At 54.0% G+C, this 24,550-nt stretch overlaps 1 protein-coding gene across 7 annotated transcripts in view; it reads left to right on the forward strand.

The window, feature by feature from the left end:
• The first annotated feature begins 7,186 nt into the window (after nt 1–7,186).
• MINK1 (misshapen like kinase 1) overlaps nt 7,187–24,550 on the forward strand; it is a 503,992-nt gene continuing 486,628 nt past the window's right edge. For 3 of the 7 annotated variants that reach the window (XM_069215741.1, XM_069215740.1, XM_069215743.1), the window contains exon 1: nt 7,187–7,521. In XM_069215741.1, the coding sequence (XP_069071842.1) occupies nt 7,465–7,521 (57 nt within the window). In that variant the 5' untranslated portion in view covers nt 7,187–7,464. The remainder of the gene's footprint in view (nt 7,522–24,550) is intronic. The other 4 variants (XM_069215739.1, XM_069215744.1, XM_069215742.1 and 1 more) reach the window with 4 other exon arrangements.

The following is a 24,550-nucleotide window of genomic DNA, read 5'->3' on the forward strand; positions in this document are numbered from 1 at the left end:
GCATCTTTTATTGAAGTTGTTTTTTAAATTGTCTGTTTCAAAATGCCACTTTTAGAAAGTAGGAATTTTCTTGCTTAAACCATTCCGTGATTCTGCCTGTTTGTGGATTGTCTGTCTGGGTCAGTTTGACAGTTGGCCTGTTTTGCACCTCTCTAGACAGTGTGACAAAGGGGGCGGGTGTAGCCTACATATCCTGATGAGTCATCTGAGCTAGAGGAGAGGGAGGAGTTGTCATTCACACCTGAAAGGACTGTGCCTGCCCTCAAAAAATGCAGTCTTCGACCCACTGGTATGCGGCTGGGGCCTGGCCTAAACAAGGAAGGATCTTGCAAACACCTGAGACTTTGCTCGGATGTTTGCCAACTTCAAAGGCAGAACAGGGTATAAGAAGAAGACCCAAAACCCCAGACTTAAAGAATCTTTCTGGAATTAAGAGGAACCTCTGCCAAGTAGAAGTGCTGGAGGAGGAGTCCTGTCCCTTTGCTGTGTTGCTTTGCTGGACTGGCCTGCAGTTGCTGCTTTTGCCTGAAAAGAGTGCAAAGGGTGAACTTTGCTGTGTGTCCTGCTTAAGAAAGTTCTCCAAGTGCTTGGAGTAGAGCTTGCCTCCTGTTGGGAGTCTCAGGGACACCAAAGATTTCAGTTTCCTCGACCTGCAGCACTGGGAACTGTGTGTTTTGTGCTGTTCAAGAGGAGAAACCACAGCGACGCTGCCAACGACGCCGCTGGCCTGCACCATGACCTGCCGATACCCGAGTCGCATTGACCCGCTTCACACCGCGACTCTGGTCTCACCGACGCCATCTTCAGACAACTTCAACGAGCCGTGCAGTCTCACCGACGAGGACGCTCTGGCTGACACCGAGGCCGCTGCCTGCACCGTGGACTGTGGTCAGCGCTTATGAGGAGCACGAAGCACCGTCCCGTCCTGCACCGCAGGCCCGGTCCCCCGACGCCAGCATCATTGACTCCAGTGTTGTCACCAGGCATCCCTGCCTGCACCATGGCCTCTGGACACCGCTCATGAGGGTCACGAAGCACTGTCCCGTCCCGCAGTGCTGGCTTGAATCTACAGACGACAGCGATTCAGCAACGACGATGCTGCTGTCTGCACCTTGATCTGTGGACTCCACACATTGCACCTCCCCGTTTCACACTGCAGCCCAGGTCTCACCGACGCCGCTGGATGCTGTCACCAAGCCGCTGCCTGCACTGTGACCTGCGGGCACCGCATGTAGCATCGTCCAGCTTCTCACCGCAGCCCCAACGCCATCAACGCCAGCGCACCTGACTTCATCAGCCTGGAGTTCAACTGTAAGGTATATGACTTGAATGGCCCGACAACTCCTGCACTGATTCTGGAACCGACACTGCGATGTCAGTGACTCCACTCTACGGAGCTCACCGCAAGGATCACGACACCCTTCAAAGCCGAGGTACTGTTTGCGGGTCTTCCCGACATCGTAGCTGGCCCCCGATGCCACGGCCAGCCTGAACTGTTGGGTTTGTTACTCACAACGCAGTGATAGCCCCAGGTGGAGCTACTGACTTCAAGGAACTATATTTTTGAGTAAATCTTGCAGAATTCAAATTTTTATTACTGTATGTTGGATTATTCTCGTATTTGGTCTTATTTTAAATAGATAAATATTGGCTATTTTTCTAAAACTGGTGTGGTGTCCTTTTGTAATGTTTTCACTTATTACTGTGTGATATGTGCAAATGCTTTACACATTGCTTCTGAGATAAGCGTGACTGCTCCTGCCAAGCTACCAAGGGGGTGAGTAGGGGTTATCTGAGCTGGGTATCTCCCTTATCCTGACTAGAGGGTCCCTACTTGGAAAGGGTGTATACTGAGTGCCAACTAGAGACCCCATTTCTAACACACATTCTCCAGATTTATTTCTTAGAAATCTCACACTTTTCTCATCTAAAATGTTGGCATGTATGAGAAAGCGATGCCTAATGGTTGCCTCCTTGTCTTAATAGAACTGAAACTTTCCTTCTTGATTGCTAGAGAGTATTACATTCTTCTGTTCTGATAGCACGCCGCGGAAATCTGGGACACCATCACCACCTATGACCTGGACGTCACCTTCATCTCTGAAACATGGCCAACACCGTCCTCGAACCCTGACATTGCCACAACCACCCCTAAAGCCTATAAGATATACACTGAGCCCGCACCAACAAACATGGCAGGGGCATCACCATTGTCTTCAAGGATACCATCCAATACACCATCACTGACGATCCAACCCCCCCCTCATGGTGCACCTGAACTTGCGACTCCAGACTGATGACAATACCTTGATGAGAGGCACCCTCACATACACCATGGCCTACCCCATTACCCTCCCTCGCCATCGACTCCCTCCACTACGTCCTACTCAACGATCTCAATTTCCACCTTAATGACCCAAACAACACCAACTCCACTTCAATCATGGAAAACCTCAGCAACATCGGCATAACCAAATTGGTCACCAAGCCCACGCACAAAGCTGGACAAACACTGGACGCATCTTCACTTCTGGCCACAGAGTTTCACTCATGTGACTGAACTCACCTGGACAGACCACGTTGTCATCCCCTTTATCCTCTCCAATTTCCAGCACACCACCTCCAAGCACCACTGCACCCCCCAACGAAGCTGGCAAGGTAACTGAGAACCTATGGGCACAAGCCCTAGGCACTGCACAAACTGAGCCCACGGCAGACCTCAACCAGCCTGTCAAAAACTTCACAACCTGGATCACCAAATCCGCTGACAGCTGCCCAGCTGAAACCAGGTAAAACAAACAAAACCTCCAAGCCAGTGAGATGGTACACTGCAGAGCTCAGAAACTCCAAAAGTGACTGCCACCGACTCAAGAAACAGTAGTGCATGACCAAGGACCCCTCCAACACAGCTGTCTATAAGTCAGTCCTCAACAACTACCATGACCACATCAAGGCGTTGAAAAGAGCAGCAACCACTGCCTGCATTGACACTGCAGCCAGCCACACAAAAGAACTCTTCAGAATCATCAAGGAATTCTCTAACCCGATAGCCACAGAGACCACCATCCACCAATCCCCGGATCTCTGCAGCACCCTCTCAGACTACTTCCACAGCAAGATTGCCAACATATACAACAATTTTGAGCCTCTACTTCCAGTCTAGACAGCATCTCTCAAGCAGCAAGCACCAGCCACACAATAACCTCCCGGTCCCTGATTACCACACAGAGCCCCGCAGCCATCATGTCATCCAGGCACTCTGGGGCACCCACCGACCCCTGCCCGCATCGACTTTTCAACCTTGGAGCCAACACTATTAGCATAGAATTAACCTGCATCCGAAAACGCCTCCATGGCAACATTCCCGGAAAAACTGAAGCATGCAGAGGTTACACCCCCTCCTAAAGAAACCCTCTGCCAACCCCAGCTGCCCCACCCTAAAAAATTACAGACCGATCTACTGCTCTCCTTCCCGGCCAAAGTTCTTGAGAAAGCCATCAACCAACAACTCACCAAGTACCATGAACGAAACAACCTTCTTGACACTTCCCAATCAGGGTTCCAGGCCAACCACAGCATGGAGACTGCACTAATAACCTTCACCGACGACAACAGGACCCTCAGGAGAATCTGCAGCTCTAATACTTCTGGACCTCTTCACAGTGTTCGATACAGTCTCCTACCACACTCTCCTCAACAGACTCCACAACATAGGCATTCAACAAAATGCCCTTAAAGTGGGATGCCTCTTTCCTCTCAGGCCGCATGCAGAGCATCTGCCTCCCCTCCATTTCACTTCACATCTACACCCAAGAACATCAGCTGCGGCGTACCCCAAGGATCCTCCCTCAGGCTAACCCTGTTCAACATCTACATGACCCCACCGCAGAAATCGTCAGATCCTAAGGACTCAATATAGTCTCTTATGCAGACGACACTCAAGTAATCCTCTCACTAACCAAAGAACCCCCGCCCCCCCCCCATGCCAAAGCCAATTTCCACAAAGCCATGATCAATGTAGCAACATGAGAGAGAGACCGCTGCCTCAAACTAAACACTGACAAAACAGAGGTTGTGAGCTTTGGGAAGAACACCTCCGAATGAGACGACAGCTGGTGGCCCGCAGAACTCAGACCAACGCCCTCTCCAGCAGACCACCTTGGTATCATCCTCGACTGCCAACTATACATGAATCGACGAGTAAACTCAGTCGCCTCCTCCTGCTTCTACATCCTCTGCATGCTCCGCCACATCTTCAAATGGATTCCTACCAACACCAGAAAGACTGTCACACACGCCCTGTTCACCAGCTGCCTGGCCTATGGCAATTCTCTCTATGCCTCACTGTCCTCCGAGCTTCCTAAAAGACTCCCGACTCTACAGAACACTGCAGCCAGACTAATCCTCGACCTTTTCAAATGTGCTAGCATCACCCTGCACCTCATGAACCTCCACTGGCTCCCTGTCTAGAAGAGATACCAATCCTCACACTTGCATACAAGGCTCTCCACAACCTAGGGCCATCCTACATCAACCATCGACTGAGATGCTATGCCTCAGCAAGACAACTACGCTCCGCTTTGCTAAACCTTGCACACACCCCTGCATCCATTACAGCGTAGGCTGCTCCTATACAGCAGCCAAGTCCTGGAACAGCTTGCCCATAGCTGCCAAGTTTTTAGTCTGCCCATGAATGACAGTTTCATGTTTTGAAGGTGCTTGTGTGTGACATTTCCTGCACGCACTATGTATGACACTTTCAGTGACATTTTACCAGAGCACAGTGGAAGAACAGAATGACCAGGAAAGAGAGCACAAGTACAGAGAGAGAAGAGATGGCACAGATCAAAGTGAGCAAAGATATATAGACAAAGCCCATAGAGGGGAAAAAGAATATTGGAGAAGAGCAGGGTGTGCTGCACATGAAAGAAAGATGCAGATCGCATAGGGTGGAGACACAACAGGGCCAGAGAGCAAGGGTAGTATATATGACGAGTACGTACAGCTCTGAGGTAGGTGATCTGGGCAGAGACTGCAGGGCTGAAATGATGGAGGAGTGGTGCATGGAACAGACATTTCTCATCCACTCTTGTGCTGGAGACGTTCTGTGTCATTGCTGTACTTGTTCCATGTCATTCAACTGTCAACAGTGACTGTGGATCTGCCGCCCACAGAAATGTGACTGGTGCCGTGCTGAGAGACTCTTCAGGCCGGGTTGGGTTCCTGTTGATAATTGCAGGCAACAAACTAAGGCAGCTGCGGATGTCTGCTGGTGACTGCCTTGATGTAGGGTTGCCACCTGGCTTGTTTTCTACTTATTTGACCGCTATTTTACTGCACCAGCCCGTCGAAAACTAGGGGAAAAAAAGAAGCTGATATTTTTCTCCTCACTGGTATAAACTACTAACAGCAGGTATAATAAACAAAGCACTTTAAACATACTTTAGAGCTGCACATAACAATCCCTGACTGATACGTATCATAAACAAAAACAGAAACATTATGTTAAAAGTGAATACAGATGGCTTTATGTGGACATGAACAAATGTTTTTTGCTGGTACATTTTTTTGAATGCTTGCAATCCTACCTTAAATAGTGCAGACCTGACGGACCTGAGAGGCGCCAGCAGCTCCATTCTGGTGGCCGGGCGCCAAAGATGGAAGAACATGGTACATAGAGTATTACATTGGTGGCCATCATGCTGGCGCTCATGATTCTCTGACTCCAGCGGCATTCAGAATCATGCCTGAAGCTGCCAAAAGGCAAGGTCACTGTCAGTGACACCAGGGGGTTCGCCAGTTACCGGGATAACAGCAACAAGGAAGGGGCCACCCCTGGATCAATCACATAGTCTACTGACTAGCGCAGAAGGAACTATAGTCCATGTGACAGACTGGCGGCCGTGGCGGGGTCTCAGCTGCTAATGAATATAGTCAGCTGAGTCTGGCATGCCACAGCAAGAGCCCAAGGACGTGAGCACTTCTGAGTTGTGGCCTGCTAATAGCATATTATTAATGTTCTTTATTCTACGTGTGTCAGTCAATATTTATTACCGCGCAGACCTGCGTGGCCAGTGCGACTCTTGCAGCAGTTGGGCAATGTGCTGCTGTAAATGCAGCTCCAACGGTTGCGGTCACACCTTGCTCCTCCCTCACGGGCGCGCAGCTTGACAAGGCACAGAAAATGCATGCTTAACGTATTTTAATGCGGTGATGCAGACCACCACATGCATTATTAAAATGCATTATTCTAACACCTGATGCGTGGTACTTGGCAGGGCTGCCCTCCACCTCCCTCTCTAGCGGACTTCTGAAGGAGGCTCAAGATGTGCCTTTTCGACAGAGACACAGCAACCTCAGTGCCCAGATACCCTTAGGGGTGATAGTGCTGCGCTTTACAAATGCTATGATTGATTGACAGCAAAGGCTCCAGCTCAACTGCTGTTACCAATGATCAAAGTTGCTAACAGATTTCCTGACCCTGACATGGCCGCCTCTCTCACCGATTTGCGGGAAGTACCTGTGTTATGCCTGATCCAAACATGGTAGCCTCTCACATGATGAGGGGAGTCCCCGCCATTTTAGCCGCTGTAGGAACGGAAGCGGCCGATGGCACCTGCTGTTGTAGAGACAGAGCGCTCGCGTTTCATTATGGAGGCTTGCGTCATCGGACAAGCGTCTGAAATTGGAGCAGGAAAACATAGAGCTTTAGATGCTTACAGGTTATTAATTTTCAGGTGTCATTCCCGCTTCAAATAAAATTAAAAATACCTGATAAAATAATATTGTTTCAGTTATACATCTGGTAGTATTTACCATATAAATATAATATCTTATAAATCGTCTGCAGTACTTACCTTTAAAAAATACCTACAACGGATGACGTCATTTTCAGGGCTATTCAACCACGGTTTCCATTAAACGTCTTTAACGCCAAGATGGCCGCCCTGTTAAAGCGCAGGTCTGTCGTTTCCCGGCCTATGACAGCGGTGAAACTGGGCCTCGTTGATATGAGAGAGCGCGCGGATGATATACTTCTCTTTGGTTAGCTTGCTCCGGCTTCCATCGCAGTTTAACAGTTCCTTCCCGGTCGTAGCTTCGCCGTGAGACCGCGGCGGGCTGCGCTGTCAGCAGGCAGACGTCGTTGCCTGGGCGTGGCCTGCTTCGGGCTGGTTTCTGCGGGCGCTAGGGCTTGCATTCTGCTGCCGGCCGCCTGTCAGTGACAGCGAGGATCGGGGTGCGAGGGGAGAGTGCGCGAGCGAGGAGGGGGTCACCGGAGGAGTTCCCCCCCCTCAGGACCACCCCCAGGACCGCCGAGGCCCTCACCCACAGCGCCGCCCCCCGCCATGGGGCCGCGGAGGGAACGGGGGCTGTGCACCGGGGGCGCCCCCCAGTGAGGGAGACCGGGACCCCCCCCCACGAGTCTCAGAGGACCCCCCCACCGGAGCCCCCCCACCTGGAGTCATGGCGGACCCCGCGCCGGCCCGGAGCCTGGATGACATCGACCTGTCAGCGCTGCGGGTAGGTGGGGGCTCGGGTCCTGCGCCCCAACACCTCCCCGCCCCCCAGCTCTGTCTCCTGCATGGGCACCGCCCCCCCCAGCCCTCCTGCCACCCTTACCCGCCCCTGGTGCCCCCCGGTACCCCCTGCCAGCCTGTGCCACCCTCGTACACTGGCACCCAGTGCCAACCTCTGCCTCCCCTTACCTGCACCGGGTAAACTCCGTGCCCCCCCCCACCCCCCGGTACCCCCTGCCAGCCTGTGCCACCCCGTACCCGCCCCTGGTGCCCCCTGGTACCCTCGTACACTGGCACTCACTGCCAGCCTCTGCCACCCTTACCTGCACCGGGTACACTCAGTGCCCCCCAGGAACCCCCTGCCACCCCTCCTATCCTCAGTGCCCTCCCCCGGGTACCCCCTGCCAGCCTGTGCCACCCCCGTACCCGCCCCTGCTGCCCTCGGTGCCCCCCGGTACCCTCGTACAATGGCACTCACTGCCAGCCTCTGCCACCCTTACCTGCACCGGGTACACTCAGTGCCCCCCGGGTACCCTCGCCACCCCTCCTATCCTCAGTGCCCTCCCCCGGGTACCCCCTGCCAGCCTGTGCCCCCCTCGTACACTGGCACCCAGTGCCAACCTCTGCCTCCCCTTACCTGCACCTGGTAAACTCCGTGCCCCCCCCACCCCCCGGTACCCCCTGCCAGCCTGTGCCAACCCCGTACCCGCCCCTGCTGCCCTCGGTGCCCCCTGGTACCCTCGTACACTGGCACCCACTCTCAGCCTCTGCCACCCATTACCTGTACCTGCTACACTCAGTGCCCCCCAGGAACCCCCTGCCACCCCTCCTATCCTCAGTGCCCTCCCCCGGGTACCCCCTGCCAGCCTGTGCCACCCCCGTACCCGCCCCTGCTGCCCTCGGTGCCCCCCGGTACCCTCGTACACTGGCACTCACTGCCAGCCTCTGCCACCCTTACCTGCACCGGGTACACTCAGTGCCCCCCGGGTACCCTCGCCACCCCTCCTATCCTCAGTGCCCTCCCCCGGGTACCCCCTGCCAGCCTGTGCCCCCCTCGTACACTGGCACCCAGTGCCAACCTCTGCCTCCCCTTACCTGCACCTGGTAAACTCCGTGCCCCCCCCACCCCCCGGTACCCCCTGCCAGCCTGTGCCAACCCCGTACCCGCCCCTGCTGCCCTCGGTGCCCCCTGGTACCCTCGTACACTGGCACCCACTCTCAGCCTCTGCCACCCATTACCTGTACCTGCTACACTCAGTGCCCCCCAGGAACCCTCTGCCACCCCTCCTATCCTCAGTGCCCTCCCCCGGGTACCCCCTGCCAGCCTGTGCCACCCCCGTACCCGCCCCTGCTGCCCTCGGTGCCCCCCGGTACCCTCGTACACTGGCACTCACTGCCAGCCTCTGCCACCCTTACCTGCACCGGGTACACTCAGTGCCCCCCGGGTACCCTCGCCACCCCTCCTATCCTCAGTGCCCTCCCCCGGGTACCCCCTGCCAGCCTGTGCCACCCTCGTACCCACCCCTACTGCCCTCGGTGCCCCCTGGTACCCTCGTACACTGGCACTCACTGCCAGCCTCTGCCACCCTTACCTGCACCGGGTACCCTCAGTGCCCCCGGGTACCCTCGCCACCCCTCCTATCCTCAGTGCCCTCCCCCGGGTACCCCCTGCCAGCCTGTGCCACCCTCGTACCCACCCCTGCTGCCCTCGGTGCCCCCTGGTACCCTCGTACACTGGCACTCACTGCCAGCCTCTGCCACCCTTACCTTCACCGGGTACACTCAGTGCCCCCCGGGTACCCTCGCCACCCCTCCTATCCTCAGTGCCCTCCCCCGGGTACCCCCTGCCAGCCTGTGCCACCCTCGTACCCACCCCTGCTGCCCTCGGTGCCCCCTGGTACCCTCGTACACTGGCACTCACTGCCAGCCTCTGCCACCCTTACCTGCACCGGGTACACTCAGTGCCCCCCGGGTACCCTCGCCACCCCTCCTATCCTCAGTGCCCTCCCCCGGGTACCCCCTGCCAGCCTGTGCCACCCTCGTACCCACCCCTGCTGCCCTCGGTGCCCCCTGGTACCCTCGTACACTGGCACTCACTGCCAGCCTCTGCCACCCTTACCTGCACCGGGTACACTCAGTGCCCCCCGGGTACCCTCGCCACCCCTCCTATCCTCAGTGCCCTCCCCCGGGTACCCCCTGGCAGCCTGTGACACCCTCGTACACTGGCACCCAGTGCCAACCTCTGCCTCCCCTTACCTGCACCTGGTAAACTCCGTGCCCCCCCCCACTCCCCGGTACCCCCTGCCAGCCTGTGCCAACCCCGTACCCGCCCCTGCTGCCCTCGGTGCCCCCCGGTACCCTCCTACACTGGCACCATCCGCCAGCCTCTACCCCCTCCCGAGGATCCCTTCACACTGGCACCTCCTACCCATGCCAGCCTGTGCCACCCCTTACCTGTCCCTCCTACCCTCAGTGCCCCCCAGGCACCCAAGCCACCATTTGCCACCCCTATACCTGCCCCTGCTGTCCTCACTTCCCCGACTGGTACCCCTGCCAGCCTGTGCCACTCCTGTACCTGCTCCTCCTCCTACCCCCAGGCACCCCCTGCCAGGCTGTGCCACCCTGTGCCTGCCCCTCCTGCCCTCACTGCCCCCCAGGACCTCCTGCCAGTCTGTGCCACCCCACTACTAGCCACTGCTCCATTCAGTGTCCCCAGGCACTGGCACCGCCATCCACTGGCACGCCCTGCCTCTCCTGCCAGTCTTTGCCTCTCCTGTACCTGCCCCTCCTACCCTCAGTGCCCCCCCAGGCACCACCTGCCAGCCTGTGCCACTCATCTACCAGCCACTGCTACACTCAGTGTCCCCAGGCACTGCCGTCCACCTGCAAGCCCTGTCTCTCCTGGCAGCCTCTGCCACCCCTGTATCTGTCCCTCCTACTCTTAGTACCCCCAGGCACACCCCGACAGCCTCCGCCACCCCTTTACCTGCCCCTCCTACCCTCATTGCCCCCCCTCCCCGGCACACCCGTCCACTGGCATGCCCTGCCAGCCTCTGCCACCCCTGTGCCTGCCCTCCTAGACTTCTTAGCCTCTACTCTTCTCAGATGCCACCCCTGTTTATTCTACCGCCAATGCTCTCAGTTTGCACCCCTTCCTCTTCTGACATCATTTGTCATCCCAGCACCTGCCCCTTCTCAGTGCCCTCTGCTCCTCTCAGGTGCACACCATGCTCCACTGTCTGCATTGACACTTCTGTCCTCTATGTCTCCTGGTTCTCTGACTTGGCATCTATTGCTCGTCCCTCTCTCGGCAACCTCTGCCACCCCTGCACTGCCTCTCCTTCCCTCAATATCTTCTGATCCTTTTACTTGGTACCCTCTTTACTACCCTGCCTGTGGTCCTTCCTTTACTGATCCTACCCCCGCCCGATCTTTATAGTGTCTCCCTTCCACGCTGGGACTTCCCTTTACTGGCACCTGAAGGTGAGGGCCCTGCAGTGGGATTCCTTTTCCATTACTTATTGCCACTTATCACTTCCATCCCATGCTAGTTTTTGTTTCCATGCCAATGAGTTTACCTGATAAAGTGACCCTTACCCGCCCTTTTCTGATGCCCACCTGACACCTACCACTCTTCCTCACGGGCACTCTACCCCACTTTTTTCCTCGCACCTACCCAGCCTCTATTGCCCTCAGTTCTGGCACCCACCTCCCATTGCCCTCTCTCCTGGTACCCACCTCTTGATTGCCCTCTCACATGGCACCCCCCGCCCCATTGCCCTCTCTACTGGTACCCATCCCATTGCCCTCTCTCCTGGTACCCATCCCATTGCCCTTGTTCCTTCTTGAGTTTCACCCTTCTGCCCCACCTGCAGTGACCAGCATCTGCCCATCTTCCGCGCCATTCCTCTGCCACCTCTCTTCCGCAGCACCCATCTGCTCCCCCTTCATGAGCACCCACTACCCCTCCACTCATGGGCACCCAGTAGTCTCCATGGCCCACGTCCCTGGCTCACCTGTACGTTCTCGTGTTTCTCGGTATTGTTAATTATTCTTCATAGCAGACAGTATATAACCTCATTCAATCATCATCGTTGAGCAGGCTCTGTTTTGTGTGGGTGGGCATTACAAGTCGTGTGTACGAGGGTAGTGTGTATCGCTAAGTAACATGCCCTGCAGTACGTTCGGTTGTCGTAAATCCTCCATGGTGATGGCCTCCGAAGCAGTTCCAGTTGATGTAACCTGAGCTGAGGCTGGGTTTGCTTAGCCAGATACTGGTATTTTCCCACACACAGTGCACGTGAGACACGTTTGGCCTTCCTAGCCGAGCACTGCAGTCTTGTGTGGTCGTTGATTCACCCCAGGATGTGTGGCGGTTTGCATTGTCCCATGGACACCGGACCTGACCTCTTCTGGTGAGGTGAAGAGGGGCCTTTATAAGGCCGTGTTTGCGCGATCTTTGCTTTCACCCAGGCACTGGTGTACCATGGGTGTGTTGTGCGCATGCTTTGATTCCTGGCAACCAGTGGAAAAGTTGTGATGGTGTTTTGTTGTTCTCAGAATTAAGTACAACCATCGCGCTCTGGGTGGACTGTAGTGTAGGGAACATGTGGACGGGGCCGGAGGGAAGAGGCGGACGGGGATGTGGGGAAGAGGCGGACTGGGATGGGGGTGTGGGAAACAGTCGTACTGGGCTGTGTTGTGGGAATGGGCACACTGGGATGGGATGTAGGAACAGGCACACTGGTGTGTTGCGAGTAGGTGGACTGGGTAATGATGACAGAACAGGCAGACATGGATGAGATGGAGGAACAGGGAGACTGGGTTGGAATGTGGAGAGCAGGTTGACTGGGATGGGGTGTAGGGAACAGATGGACTTGGTTGGGTGGGGGAAAAAGAGGGACTGGCATGGAGCGTGGGGAACACGGGGACTGGGATGGAGTGTAGGGAACATGTGGACTGGGATGGGGTGTGGGTAACACGTGGATTGGGATAGGGTGTAGGGAACATGCGGAATGGTATGGGATTTAGTAACAGGTGGTCTGGGAAGGGATGTGGGGAACAGGCAGAGTGGGCTGTGGGGAACAGGCAGACTGCGATGGGGTGTGGGGAAAAAGTGGACTCCGATGGGGTGGGGGGGGAACGGGCAGACTGGCATGAGGTGTGGGGAGCAGGGGACTGAGATGGATTGGGAGAACAGCCAGAATGAGCTTGGATACGGAAACAGGCAGACTGGAATGGGGTGTGGGGACCAGGCACACTGAGATGTTGGGCCAGATGGACTGGGAAGCTCCAGCACATGTCTTAGTTGAATTTGAGAGACTACGAATGATGGCTTACATATTCTGGTCTCTTTTCCTGATGTCTTTTCTGGCTGAGACAGCCTTGGCTTTACCAGCTACCTGTGGGTTCAGGGCCAACTGGAGGTCCAGTATTGCCTTTTGGTGGATGGCATGGTCTGTTCCTGGTGGGCACAGGCCTTGTGGCTCGGGCTTGGTCAAGTTCTCAATAATATTTTTGTCCCTGAGTACACTTTGTATATTCTGGCTTCTCTTGCTGGTGGTTTGCGATAACTCAGGGTATGTGGGTCCTTGATGGAAGCTCTTATGCATGTTTACACATCTGCTGCATACTTCTGTGTTTCCCCTCTACTTTAAAGTATACCAGAAAAGGCGACGGCTAGAGTGCTTGAATTAATCTAACCTACTGCTACTTACTCAGCCGCATCCCAGTCCATCATTATATTGCCCACTGTGCCATCTCAGTTTGGACCAACCCTTATGCAATTCAGTCTTGACCCTGCTCCTCATGGGAACAGTCCATCCCGAACTGTCTAGGCAGGTCCTCCCTGAAGCAGAACACAAACAACCCCGGACCAGTTTTACCCCAGTTATGGATTTATCAGCAGGGTACAGCTTGGTTACAGTGACACACTTGTGCACAGGACCGACGTCTGGGCAAACCTGGCACACTTAGGACTAACTGGAGTATATAAAACAGTAATGGATGGAATGTTGAATGAATCTCGGCCTCTGGTAACAACTCGGAGCAGCATCCCAGGCCATCGTTATTTTGCACACCACGCCACCTCTGTTTGGTCCAGCTGCATGCACATCTCTGCTCTAGTCCTTCGACAGATGTGGTGTGCCAGGCGTCAACCACAAAACGTTTTCCACAGCAGGGGACTGTGTCATTACCAGATCAGAGATGTATCCCACTGGTCCTCAGGTCATGCAGGTCTCACAGGTATGTTTCAGCCTGTGCTCTCATTTTTAGACAGATGTGCTGTGCTGGGTGTCCTCTCTCTCCAAGCCGGCTGCAGCAGCAGAGGACTCCATAACCAGATCAGGGGTGTCCCCTCTCGGCCTTCACTTGATGAGGGATGTGCTCCGTCGGCCCTCACCTGAACAGGATTGTCACTGCCTCGGCCCTCTCCTGATGCTCCTCTCGCTGCTATGTCCCACACTGCCGTGCTCCAGGGTACTTGTGGCCTGCGCCCACCCACGCTGGCAGTGCCTCTCTCGCTGCACCCAGCAGCCCGGGGTGGGAGGAGCGCGCAGGGGGTTTCATGGATCTTCTTCACAATCACCTCAATGCCTCGGGCAGAGCACTGTGAGAAGGTGTGATGTCAGGCTTGTCATGAGATGGGCATCTTCACGCGCATTCCTAATGCTGCCCTGGGGTTTAGTGGTGGCTTGCACACTGTTGGCTGCCAGGCTCGCTGAACCAGTCTCGTGTTGCCCCTGTCTAGCCACCGAGTTGGTCCCCTTGGAGGCACCGAGAGGGGTTGGTGTTACCAGTCCTGGGCCTGGGTGGTCACGTTTTACCCCCATGGACACCCCTGATCTCACACCCCCTCTTAGGTCGTGTCATGGTGCGGGTCTGTTGGCCCCAGCTCCTCCATCCTCTCCCAGCCTTTGGGGGATTATTTCTTAGGCACCAACTGTGTGAATGCTGGCTGTCCCCGCCCTGCCCAGTCAGTCTTTGGCCTCTTAGCTGAGACCTCCGACAGGAGTGCCGTATAGCGCCATCTGGTGCGCCTCGGGTTGTGGCACAGGGGGCACTTGCCCTGTGCCTGAATGGACAGGAATCATCCGTTCTTATTGGCCATCCATGCCTCCTTGATCCTCGGAGTCACCCGTCTTGGCGCTGTGTAATTTGGCAAATGACTGGATGGGCTTTTCAAGAGATCTTTTTTGAGCACATGTTGGAATCAAGGAGATGTTAATTTACAGATGCAAGCAAATTTGACTGGAGTATTGACAACATTTTTTCCTTTCAAACATTAACTATTAAAACCTCTGCACGACGATAGACTTGTACGATAGGTGTCAAGTTGCTTAATATATCTTTATTCCAATGTTCATTGGAGCCAAGGACAGTGGGAATTAAGTAATTTGCGACCGCAGCATTTTCCACATGATTGTGGATTTGCCGCACTAGCCATATCGTCCATTATCTACTGCATAATTTTTAGATTTTAAGAAAAAAACCTTTGTTCCTAGATGAAACGTCTGAAAGGTCCACACTGCCACAGGTGTGACCTTTCAGGGACGAGCCCGTTGCGAGGGTAAAGGTCAAGTGTCAGCTGTTGAGTGTGAACTCACTCTAGGAAGGTGCGACCTTTGTCTGACAGGGTCAGCGTGTGAAAATGCAGAATATGACATTAACGCTGCCAGAAGATGGCATGTGCCTTTTCTTACTGCATAAGTTGCTCGTCCCCCGCAGCTCGATCCCAGTGGCACAGAGCATGGGTGGCAGCGGGGAACATTTGAAGTGATGCAGATCCCCTTGCCTGTGGGGGTGGACTCCAGGTCTTCCATAGAGGTCGTTCTACCTACAGCTCCTAATCTGTGATGGCTTCCTGCTTATAAGGTGTTTCCTACACTAGGAGCCTCTCAGGGTCTTTTCACACAAGCTCCGGCTAGTTGGGGAATCCTGAGCACAGGGGCTGTGTCCCCCGCACCCCCCAAACCCCGAGCTCACGTGGGCTCGGTGTAAGCCTGCTCATTCCCTGTGTGCTTAGAGACGTGTATCTGTGCCACTGGTCGCCATGTTGGGTAATGTTCTGACTGCACTGGGGGGGAAGGCAGGGAACGTGTGCCTCAACAGTGGGGCAGGGTGCTGCTCAGGTCTCACTGATGGGGTGCTTGTAGTCTCCGAGCCTTACCCCACCTTCTCATGTATTCTGGTGCCCCCGGACCGCCCAAGGGGGCTCCAGCTTAGGAAAGAGCTGAATACCCCACTTCCTTTCCCAGAAGCCAGCCATCTCTTCATCCACTTGTTGAATAGATCTGTCTATGGCCTGCCAAGCTCTGTGCTGGGCCTTACCCCTACATTCTCATGTGTTGTGGTACCTCCGGACCGCCCAGCGCAGCTTCAGTTTAGGAAAGAGCTGGAGCTTCTGCTCACAGAAGACAGCCATCTCTTCATCCACTTGTTGAGTAGATCTGTCTGTGATCTGCCCGTCTCTCCGGTGGGCCTTACCCCTACCGTCTCATGTGTTGTGGTACCTCCGGACCACTCAACGCTGCTCCGCTATAGGAAAAAGCTGAAGACCCCACTTCCCGTCCCAGAAGCCAGCCATCTCTTCATCCACTTGTTGAGGGGATCTCAGTCATTGGCCTGCCTGCTCTCCGCTGGTCTTTACCCCTACCTGTTCGTGTGTTGTGGTACCCCCAGACCCCCCCAACGATGCTCCAGTTTAGGAAAGAGCTGAAGACCCCACTTCAACCCCCCGAAACCAGCCATCTCTTCAGCCACTTAAGTAGCTCTGCCTTTGGCCTGCCGCTCTCCGCTGCTTGTGGCTAGGTGCATACTCCTGCATCGGAACAGTCTCGCCACCAACCTTTCACAAAATCACATACCCTGACCCTGGTGGATTTATTTGACTGAACATGGAACCTTGGCACTTTCTTCATTTTTTAGAGTAACTTGTGCACTGTGAGCAGGAGGTGAGGCTGCCTAAAATAAAGCAGCTGCATTTAACATACAATCCAACACCGTGTGCATAATTTTAGATATTTATCAGAATTTACCTATCTCAAAGGGCCTAAAAGTTGAAAACATTGCACATCGGGTACAGAGTCGTATCTGCCACTTTGTAAAACTTGTGTTCACTTTTTAGCTGTTGACTGCTTCGATCAGGCATTTAAATGGAGGACACTTTTACCAAGACATTGTACACATCCTCAGTTAATGACCTCTGGGATGGGCTTTTGTGCACAACAGGAAACAAAACCATACATACTTAAATGTAATCAAGTAGGATGCAAAGAATGTGTCCCCATTGTCCTGAGAGTGGTTAACACCCATTCATGTTTACATCACAGGCGCTGTGCTTATTACAAGCGAGTACTCAGGGTACTGAAAACCTCAAGTGTCGCTAGCGAGACAAGTTTTGATAACTATGAAAGGTTAAGTTCTGATCTGCGGTGATGTTTCCTGGTGGAATAGAGGTGTTTACAGAAGCCCTAGAGATAGTGTCTAATTTGTGAAATAAACAAATTCCTTGTCCCACAGTTTCCCCTTGAACCCTGCCACTGCCAAGTCTTGATTCAGAACACGGAATCTTTATTGTTTCAGCTTAGCATATTTAAACTATACAATAGAACATAAAATAAATACATAAAAGGCATAAAAACTAGAATCTAGTACAAATTTGATCTTCACGAGATCATGAGAATACTATTGCATGTAACAATACTTAACCCAGTGGCAAAGAAAATGCAGACTGAAGCCACACATTAATACAATTCATGAATCCATGATATATACAAAATTGTGACTAGAAAGCTAGACGCCCTAGAGAAGGGAGATAAATCTCTGAACAGTATGTGCAAAACTGAAGTAATAGAGCTATGACTGTTAACAACCTGGACTATTCTTTGTGTATTCTTCCAAGGGGCCTGAGTTAGCAGGTCTCTGTAGGGTTCGGACTAGGATGTGATTAATAGTCCTCCCACCGCTGGCGCCCATTGTGGGGTAAAGGAAATTTAAAATAATTTAACCTCCCCAGTCTTGATGAAGTGTCGCGGCTCTTTCTTCCATCACCCTTCCCTCCAGTCTCTTTATCTGACTTGTCTTCGTCTCCACGTCTCCATTTCCCCCTTGTCACTGTTTTCACTTTTTCTTCTTCTCCTTTATCCTGCTTCTGCATTTTTCTTGATTGCTCTGGGTTAAAGTCAGGTGGAGGAAAAAAAATGAGTTTAAGTCCCCACAAATGAGCGCCGGCATCCCGCATTAGCAGCCACTGGCGCAAAGCAAGCACTGTTAAGGTGTGAACACGAGAAGCTGAATGACGTTTTTAGGGTATAACTGGGTGTGCCGAATACTCAAGGGGCTCCTCTTAACACAAGACATGTGAACATGCACCCTTATTTTCTGCTGACTTCCACTTTACGTTTGTTGTGCACAAACTGCCTTGATCTGCAGGTGGGGGATATGGTTAAAAAACATCGCTTGCTTCCTTGCATGATCTGATTAATTCTTGATACTTAATAATTTAAGTGAGGTCTATAGGATGTTCTTGGGTGCCCGTGAAAGATTCGAAGACAGGTTGTGTGATATGACAGGCATGTTTTGTTAATATTTATTCAACTATGTAGTCCCTCTCATAGCTTATGCCGTTTTCAGGCATTTGTCTTTGCACTGTTAATCATCGTCGTCAGGTGTGTTGCTGTACTCCTGCTTATGAAGCTCACGTCATACCTTTCATACTCTGAGCTTGTTTTCCTCGGAGTTGCTACTCCCCTGTCACTTGAATGACGTCCCATCACCCTTGACCCATAGGATTTGGGCTTCTCTTCCGGCCTTGCTTACTCCGGCTGTGCCCCTGACTCCTGGCCGTCCATCTTGATGAAAGTGTGACCTGGAAAGGTAGGGCGTCACCTTGTAGCCAGTCTCCATCTCTACTGATAAGCATTTGCAATGCAATGGGTCTCGCATTGGATTTAGTTAGAGCTATTAGCGTTGTAAGTTCCTAACTGGACTTTTCTTGCCACATAAATTGAAAATGAAGTGTAAAACATTATAAGGGAGCCGGTTGCGGCCACAGGGATGTGTGGTGCCTGCAGTCTCAGACCTGCAGTAATTGAACCCTGGCTTTGGAGAGTGTCCTCGAGCTGTATTTTGGAGCCCTTAACTATACAGCAGGAACGCAGACGACCCTCTTAGTGACTGTTAAACACATTCATGAAAGAGCAGTGCCTTGACGCAGCCCACAGGCCTCCGGTGTTTCACTCGCTGTTTCGTTTATTTCAGAATTGGAACATTTTTTATTCTGTGGCTTATAACGAACCAAAGGTAGTTACTTATTTATCTGATGCTGCTTACAAGCATTGGCTAAGCCCATAGGTCTGGCTGTTCTGGACATGTTCGTTGTTGTGTGAGATGCCTGAATGATGCAGCAGGAGCTGAAATGGGGGCACCTGAACACTGGCCCGGTGAGACACAGGGGGAGCACAGGATTTTAGTGTACCCCTAAGCCAGGCCCTTCATTACACAGGCCACGCCTCTTGGAAAGGATTCCTAGTTAGAAGCAAACAATGAAGTACCAAGCACCGGAACCCACCGGCTCACATTAAGCACCGGTAGAAGGATGCCATGATTTTCTCGTGGTTGGGGTTGGGCTTGTGCTGCAGGGCAAAAAATGAACAGGGCTCTTCGTGTATGGTAATCATGGTAAGATAACCCAGCGGGTTCAGTTCCTGCTGTACATACAGGTCTGCGCATAGCCTGAAGTAACTATTGTGAATCACTGCCGGGACGCCTTAACCGTTCATCCTTCCAAGGTTCGTAAAAAGAGCATTCATGGGTTGTGGAGCACTTTCTGCCTGTCTTTCCTTCACGTGTGATATGTCTCAGCTGCAGTGTTTTCTCTCCGGTGGTGTCCCTCTCTGTAGGGTCTTGGGGTCTTCCTTGGAAGAGTGTTGTTCTTTCTTGCAGTCTGGCCTCGTGGGTTTATGACCCAGCCTGCGCAGGAGCTCCCCCATGCCTGCTCAGAAACAAGCACAGATAAAGGGCACTTTACACCAGGCCTGGGTGTTGTTGTCTGGAGCTGGAGTAGATGAAAGCGCTATAAAGGGCAGGCGCCGTTAATGTGTGTTTACCTGTCACACCACATGCGCCATTGCAGCCCCGCTGTTCACAGGGACCCGAAGGTGGTTCAGGGAGGGTGTGGTCAGGCAGGTGCGTCTCCTGGACGGTGCCCGTCCGGGTCTATCTGCCCTGCTGCGGTCAGGCAGGTGGGTCTCCTGGACGGTGCCCGTCCGGGTCTATCTGCCCTGCTCACATAGTGACTGCTGGAAATAGCTCTCTCTGCCACGGAACAGCGGGACCACACCACTTAAACTGGGGCCACTGTGGTGTGGAGACTTCCGGTGGTGGGTGCTGTGTGGACCCTGGTGTGCCCGATGGCTTCGGCGCTTACAGGCTTTGTCCCGGCTCCTGCTCCCTAAAGGGTCCCTTAGGGTTTGTGGCTCTTCTTACTTAGAATAAGGGAGCATCTCTCTTTGTGAGGTAAAACTCAGATTGTCCACCCACAAACTCACAGGAAGGGGCTTAGCTTTACAATAAAGTGGTCTCTTATTCTTCACACGTCCCGCTTGGTTAGCGTCAGACTTCACTGCTGTCTGGTATTTCTTTCTTGCTATCCGGGGGTGTTCAGTTTTCCACCCTTTGTGACCCGCAAGCCCTGGGCCTCCTCAAGGCAGGAGACAGATGTTGGGGCCTGGAGACTACAGGTTCTGGTGTGGCATGTTGCAGGTTTCCTCCTTAAGAGGTCACATCGATTCCAAGCACAGGCCGCACCCCTCAGATGGAATTAAGAGCATTCGTGGATCCAGGGCGCACTCGGAGAGTCAGGGTGGACTTCTCAGAAGACTTCTGCGTTGGGGGCCAGAGCCCACATCTCGCATGCCTTTCCAGCCATTATACTTCTGATCGGGGCGTCTGGCCTGGGCATCACTGAGATGTAATGGCAGAGCACTGCCTGGCCTTGGCCTCTTTCTGGCGAACAGCGGAAGTCGAAAACATTTTAACCACATCACATAACGGGGAAAGATGCCCTCAGCCCGCCATTAAGTTCTATAACATCACTGGATAGCAGCTATTCCAACGAGGTCTTCTTCTAAAAGCATTCCTGGTAGAACAAGCAGCCCTGTGGCCTCCTCAGTGCTGGGCTAGTGAACAGGCTGGAGCCAAGGCTGGGATTTCTCTGGCAGTTCCCAGTGATACACTTGTTAATACACTGCCAAAAAGACTTGAGTATTCCTACCGCCACCTTCTTTGGTTCTTCTCTAGCCTTTTCTCTTTCGATTTAATATCTCCTCCAGTGTGTGGGCCTCTGTCAGTGCCCCCAAAGACCTCACAGTTGAAGCTACCAGCCTCACCCACCACCAACCTACTGAACCACCTCCTTCCGCCATGTACCACATTGTAGAACAACCACCGGTGCCTCCTTCCATCACATACCACAGTGCAGAACTCCACTGCCGCCTCCTTCCAGCACATACCACAGTGCAGAACTCCACTGCCGCCTCCTTCCACCACATACCACAGTGCAGAACACCACTGCCGCCTCCTTCCACCACATACCACAGTGTAGAACACCACTGCCGCCTCCTTCCAGCACATACCACAGTGCAGAACTCCACTGCCGCCTCCTTCCAGCACATACCACAGTGCAGAACTCCACTGCTGCCTCCTTCCAGCACATACCACTGTGCAGAACACCACTGCCGCCTCCTTCCAGCTCATACCACAGTGCAGAACTCCACCGCCTCCTTCCAGCACATACCACAGTGCAGAACACCACTGCCGCCTCCTTCCAGCACATACCACAGTGCGGAACTCCACTCCCGCCTCCTTCCAGCTCATACCACAGTGCGGAACACCACTGCCGCCTCCTTCCAGCTCATACCACAGTGCAGAACTCCACCGCCTCCTTCCAGCACATACCACAGTGCAGAACACCACTGCCGCCTCCTTCCAGCACATACCACAGTGCAGAACTCCACTGCCGCCTCCTTCCAGCACATACCACAGTGCAGAACTCCACTGCCGCCTCCTTCCAGCTCATACCACAGTGCAGAACTCCACTGCCGCCTCCTTCCAGCACATACCACAGTGCAGAACACCACTGCCGCCTCCTTCCAGCACATACCACAGTGCAGAACACCACTGCCGCCTCCTTCCAGCACATACCACAGTGCAGAACTCCACTGCCGCCTCCTTCCAGCTCATACCACAGTGCAGAACACCACTGACGCCTCCTTCCAGCTCATACCACAGTGCAGAACTCCACCGCCTCCTTCCAGCTCATACCACAGTGCAGAACTCCACCGCCTCCTTCCAGCACATACCACAGTGCAGAACACCACTGCCGCCTCCTTCCATCACATACCACAGTGCAGAACTCCACTGCCGCCTCCTTCCAGCACATACCACAGTGCAGAACTCCACCGCCTCCTTCCAGCACATACCACAGTGCAGAACTCCACTGCCGCCTCCTTCCAGCACATACCACAGTGCAGAACACCACTGCCGCCTCCTTCCAGCACATACCACAGTGCAGAACACCACTGCCGCCTCCTTCCAGCACATACCACAGTGCAGAACTCCACTGCCGCCTCCTTCCAGCACATACCACAGTGCAGAACTCCACTGCCGCCTCCTTCCAGCTCATACCACAGTGCAGAACTCCACTGCCGCCTCCTTCAAGCTCATACCACAGTGCAGAACTCCACTGCCGCCTCCTTCCAGCACATACCACAGTGCAGAACTCCACTGCCGCCTCCTTCCAGCACATACCACAGTGCAGAACTCCACTGCCGCCTCCTTCCAGCTCATACCACAGTGCAGAACTCCACTGCCGCCTCCTTCCAGCTCATACCACAGTGCAGAACTCCACTGCCGCCTCCTTCCAGCACATACCACAGTGCAGAACTCCACTGCCGCCTCCTTCCAGCTCATACCACAGTGCAGAACTCCACTGCCGCCTCCTTCCAGCTCATACCACAGTGCAGAACTCCACTGCCGCCTCCTTCCAGCACATACCACAGTGCAGAACAACCACCGGTGCCTCCTTCCATCACATACCACAGTGCAGAACTCCACTGCCGCCTCCTTCCAGCACATACCACAGTGCAGAACACCACTGCCGCCTCCTTCCACCACATACCACAGTGCAGAACACCAATGCCACCTCCTTCCAGCACATACCACAGTGCAGAACTCCACTGCCGCCTCCTTCCAGCTCATACCACAGTGCAGAACTCCACTGCCGCCACCTTCCAGCTCATACCACAGTGCAGAACTCCACTGCCGCCTCCTTCCAGCACATACCACAGTGCAGAACTTCACTGCCGCCTCCTTCCAGCACATACCACAGTGCAGAACTCCACTGCCGCCTCCTTCCAGCACATACCACAGTGCAGAACTCCACTGCCGCCTCCTTCCAGCACATACCACAGTGCAGAACTCCACTGCCGTCTCCTTCCAGCACATACTACAGTGCAGAACAACCACTGGTGCCTCCTTTCATCACATACCACAGTGCAGAACTCCACTGCCGCCTCCTTCCAGCACATACCACAGTGCAGAACACCACTGCTGCCTCCTTCCACCACATACCACAGTGCAGAACTGCACTGCCGCCTCCTTCCAGCACATACCACAGTGCAGAACTGCACTGCCTCCTCCTTCCAGCTCATACCACAGTGCAGAACTCCACTGCCGCCTCCTTCCAGCTCATACCACAGTGCAGAACTCCACTGCCGCCTCCTTCCAGCACATACCACAGTGCAGAACTCCACTGCCGCCTCCTTCCAGCACATACCACAGTGCAGAACTCCACCGCTTCCTTCCAGCACATACCACAGTGCAGAACACCACTGCCGCCTCCTTCCAGCACATACCATAGTGCAGAACTCCACTGCCGCCTCCTTCTGAACTCCACTGTCGCCTCCTTCCAGCTCATACCACAGTGCAGAACTCCACTGCCGCCTCCTTCCAGCACATACCACAGTGCAGAACACCACTGCCGCCTCCTTCCAGCACATACCACAGTGCAGAACACCACTGCCGCCTCCTTCCAGCACATACCACAGTGCAGAACTCCACTGCTGCCTCCTTCCAGCACATACCACAGTGCAGAACAACCACTGGTGCCTCCTTCCATCACATACCACAGTGCAGAACTCCACTGCCGCCTCCTTCCAGCACATACCACAGTGCAGAACAACCACTGGTGCCTCCTTCCATCACATACCACAGTGCAGAACTCCACTGCCGCCTCCTTCCAGCACATACCACAGTGCAGAACAACCACCGGTGCCTCCTTCCATCACATACCAAAGTGCAGAACTCCACTGCCGCCTCCTTCCAGCACATTCCACAGTGCAGAACACTACTGCCGCCTCCTTCCAGCACATACCACAGTGCAGAACTCCACTGCCGCCTCCTTCCAGCACATACCACAGTGCAGAACAACCACCAGTGCCTCCTTCCATCACATACCACAGTGCTGAACTCCACTGCCGCCTCCTTCCAGCACATACCACAGTGCAGAACAACCACCGGTGCCTCCTTCCATCACATACCACAGTGCAGAACAACCACCGCCTCCTCCTTCCGCCACGGACCACGATGCAGAACAACCACCGCCTCCTCCTTCCACCACATACCACGGTGCAGAACAACCACCGCCGCCTCCTTCCGCTACATACCACAGTTCAGAGCAACCACCGCCGCCTCCTTCCGCCTTGTACCACAATGTAGAACAACCACCACTGCCTCCTTCCACCACATACCACAGTGTAGAACAACCACCGCCGCCTCCTTCCGCTATGTACCACAGTCCAGAACAACCACCTCTGCCATGTACCACAGTGCTGCCTCCTTCCGCCACATACCACGGTGCAGAACATCTACTGCCTCCTTCCACCACATACCACGGTGCAGAACAACCACGGTTGCCTCCTTCTGCCATGTACCGTAGTGTGGAACAACCACCACCTCTTTTCACCACATAC

This window comes from Pleurodeles waltl, chromosome 12 (assembly GCF_031143425.1).
Source record: "Pleurodeles waltl isolate 20211129_DDA chromosome 12, aPleWal1.hap1.20221129, whole genome shotgun sequence".
NCBI classification, from domain to species: domain Eukaryota; kingdom Metazoa; phylum Chordata; class Amphibia; order Caudata; family Salamandridae; genus Pleurodeles; species Pleurodeles waltl.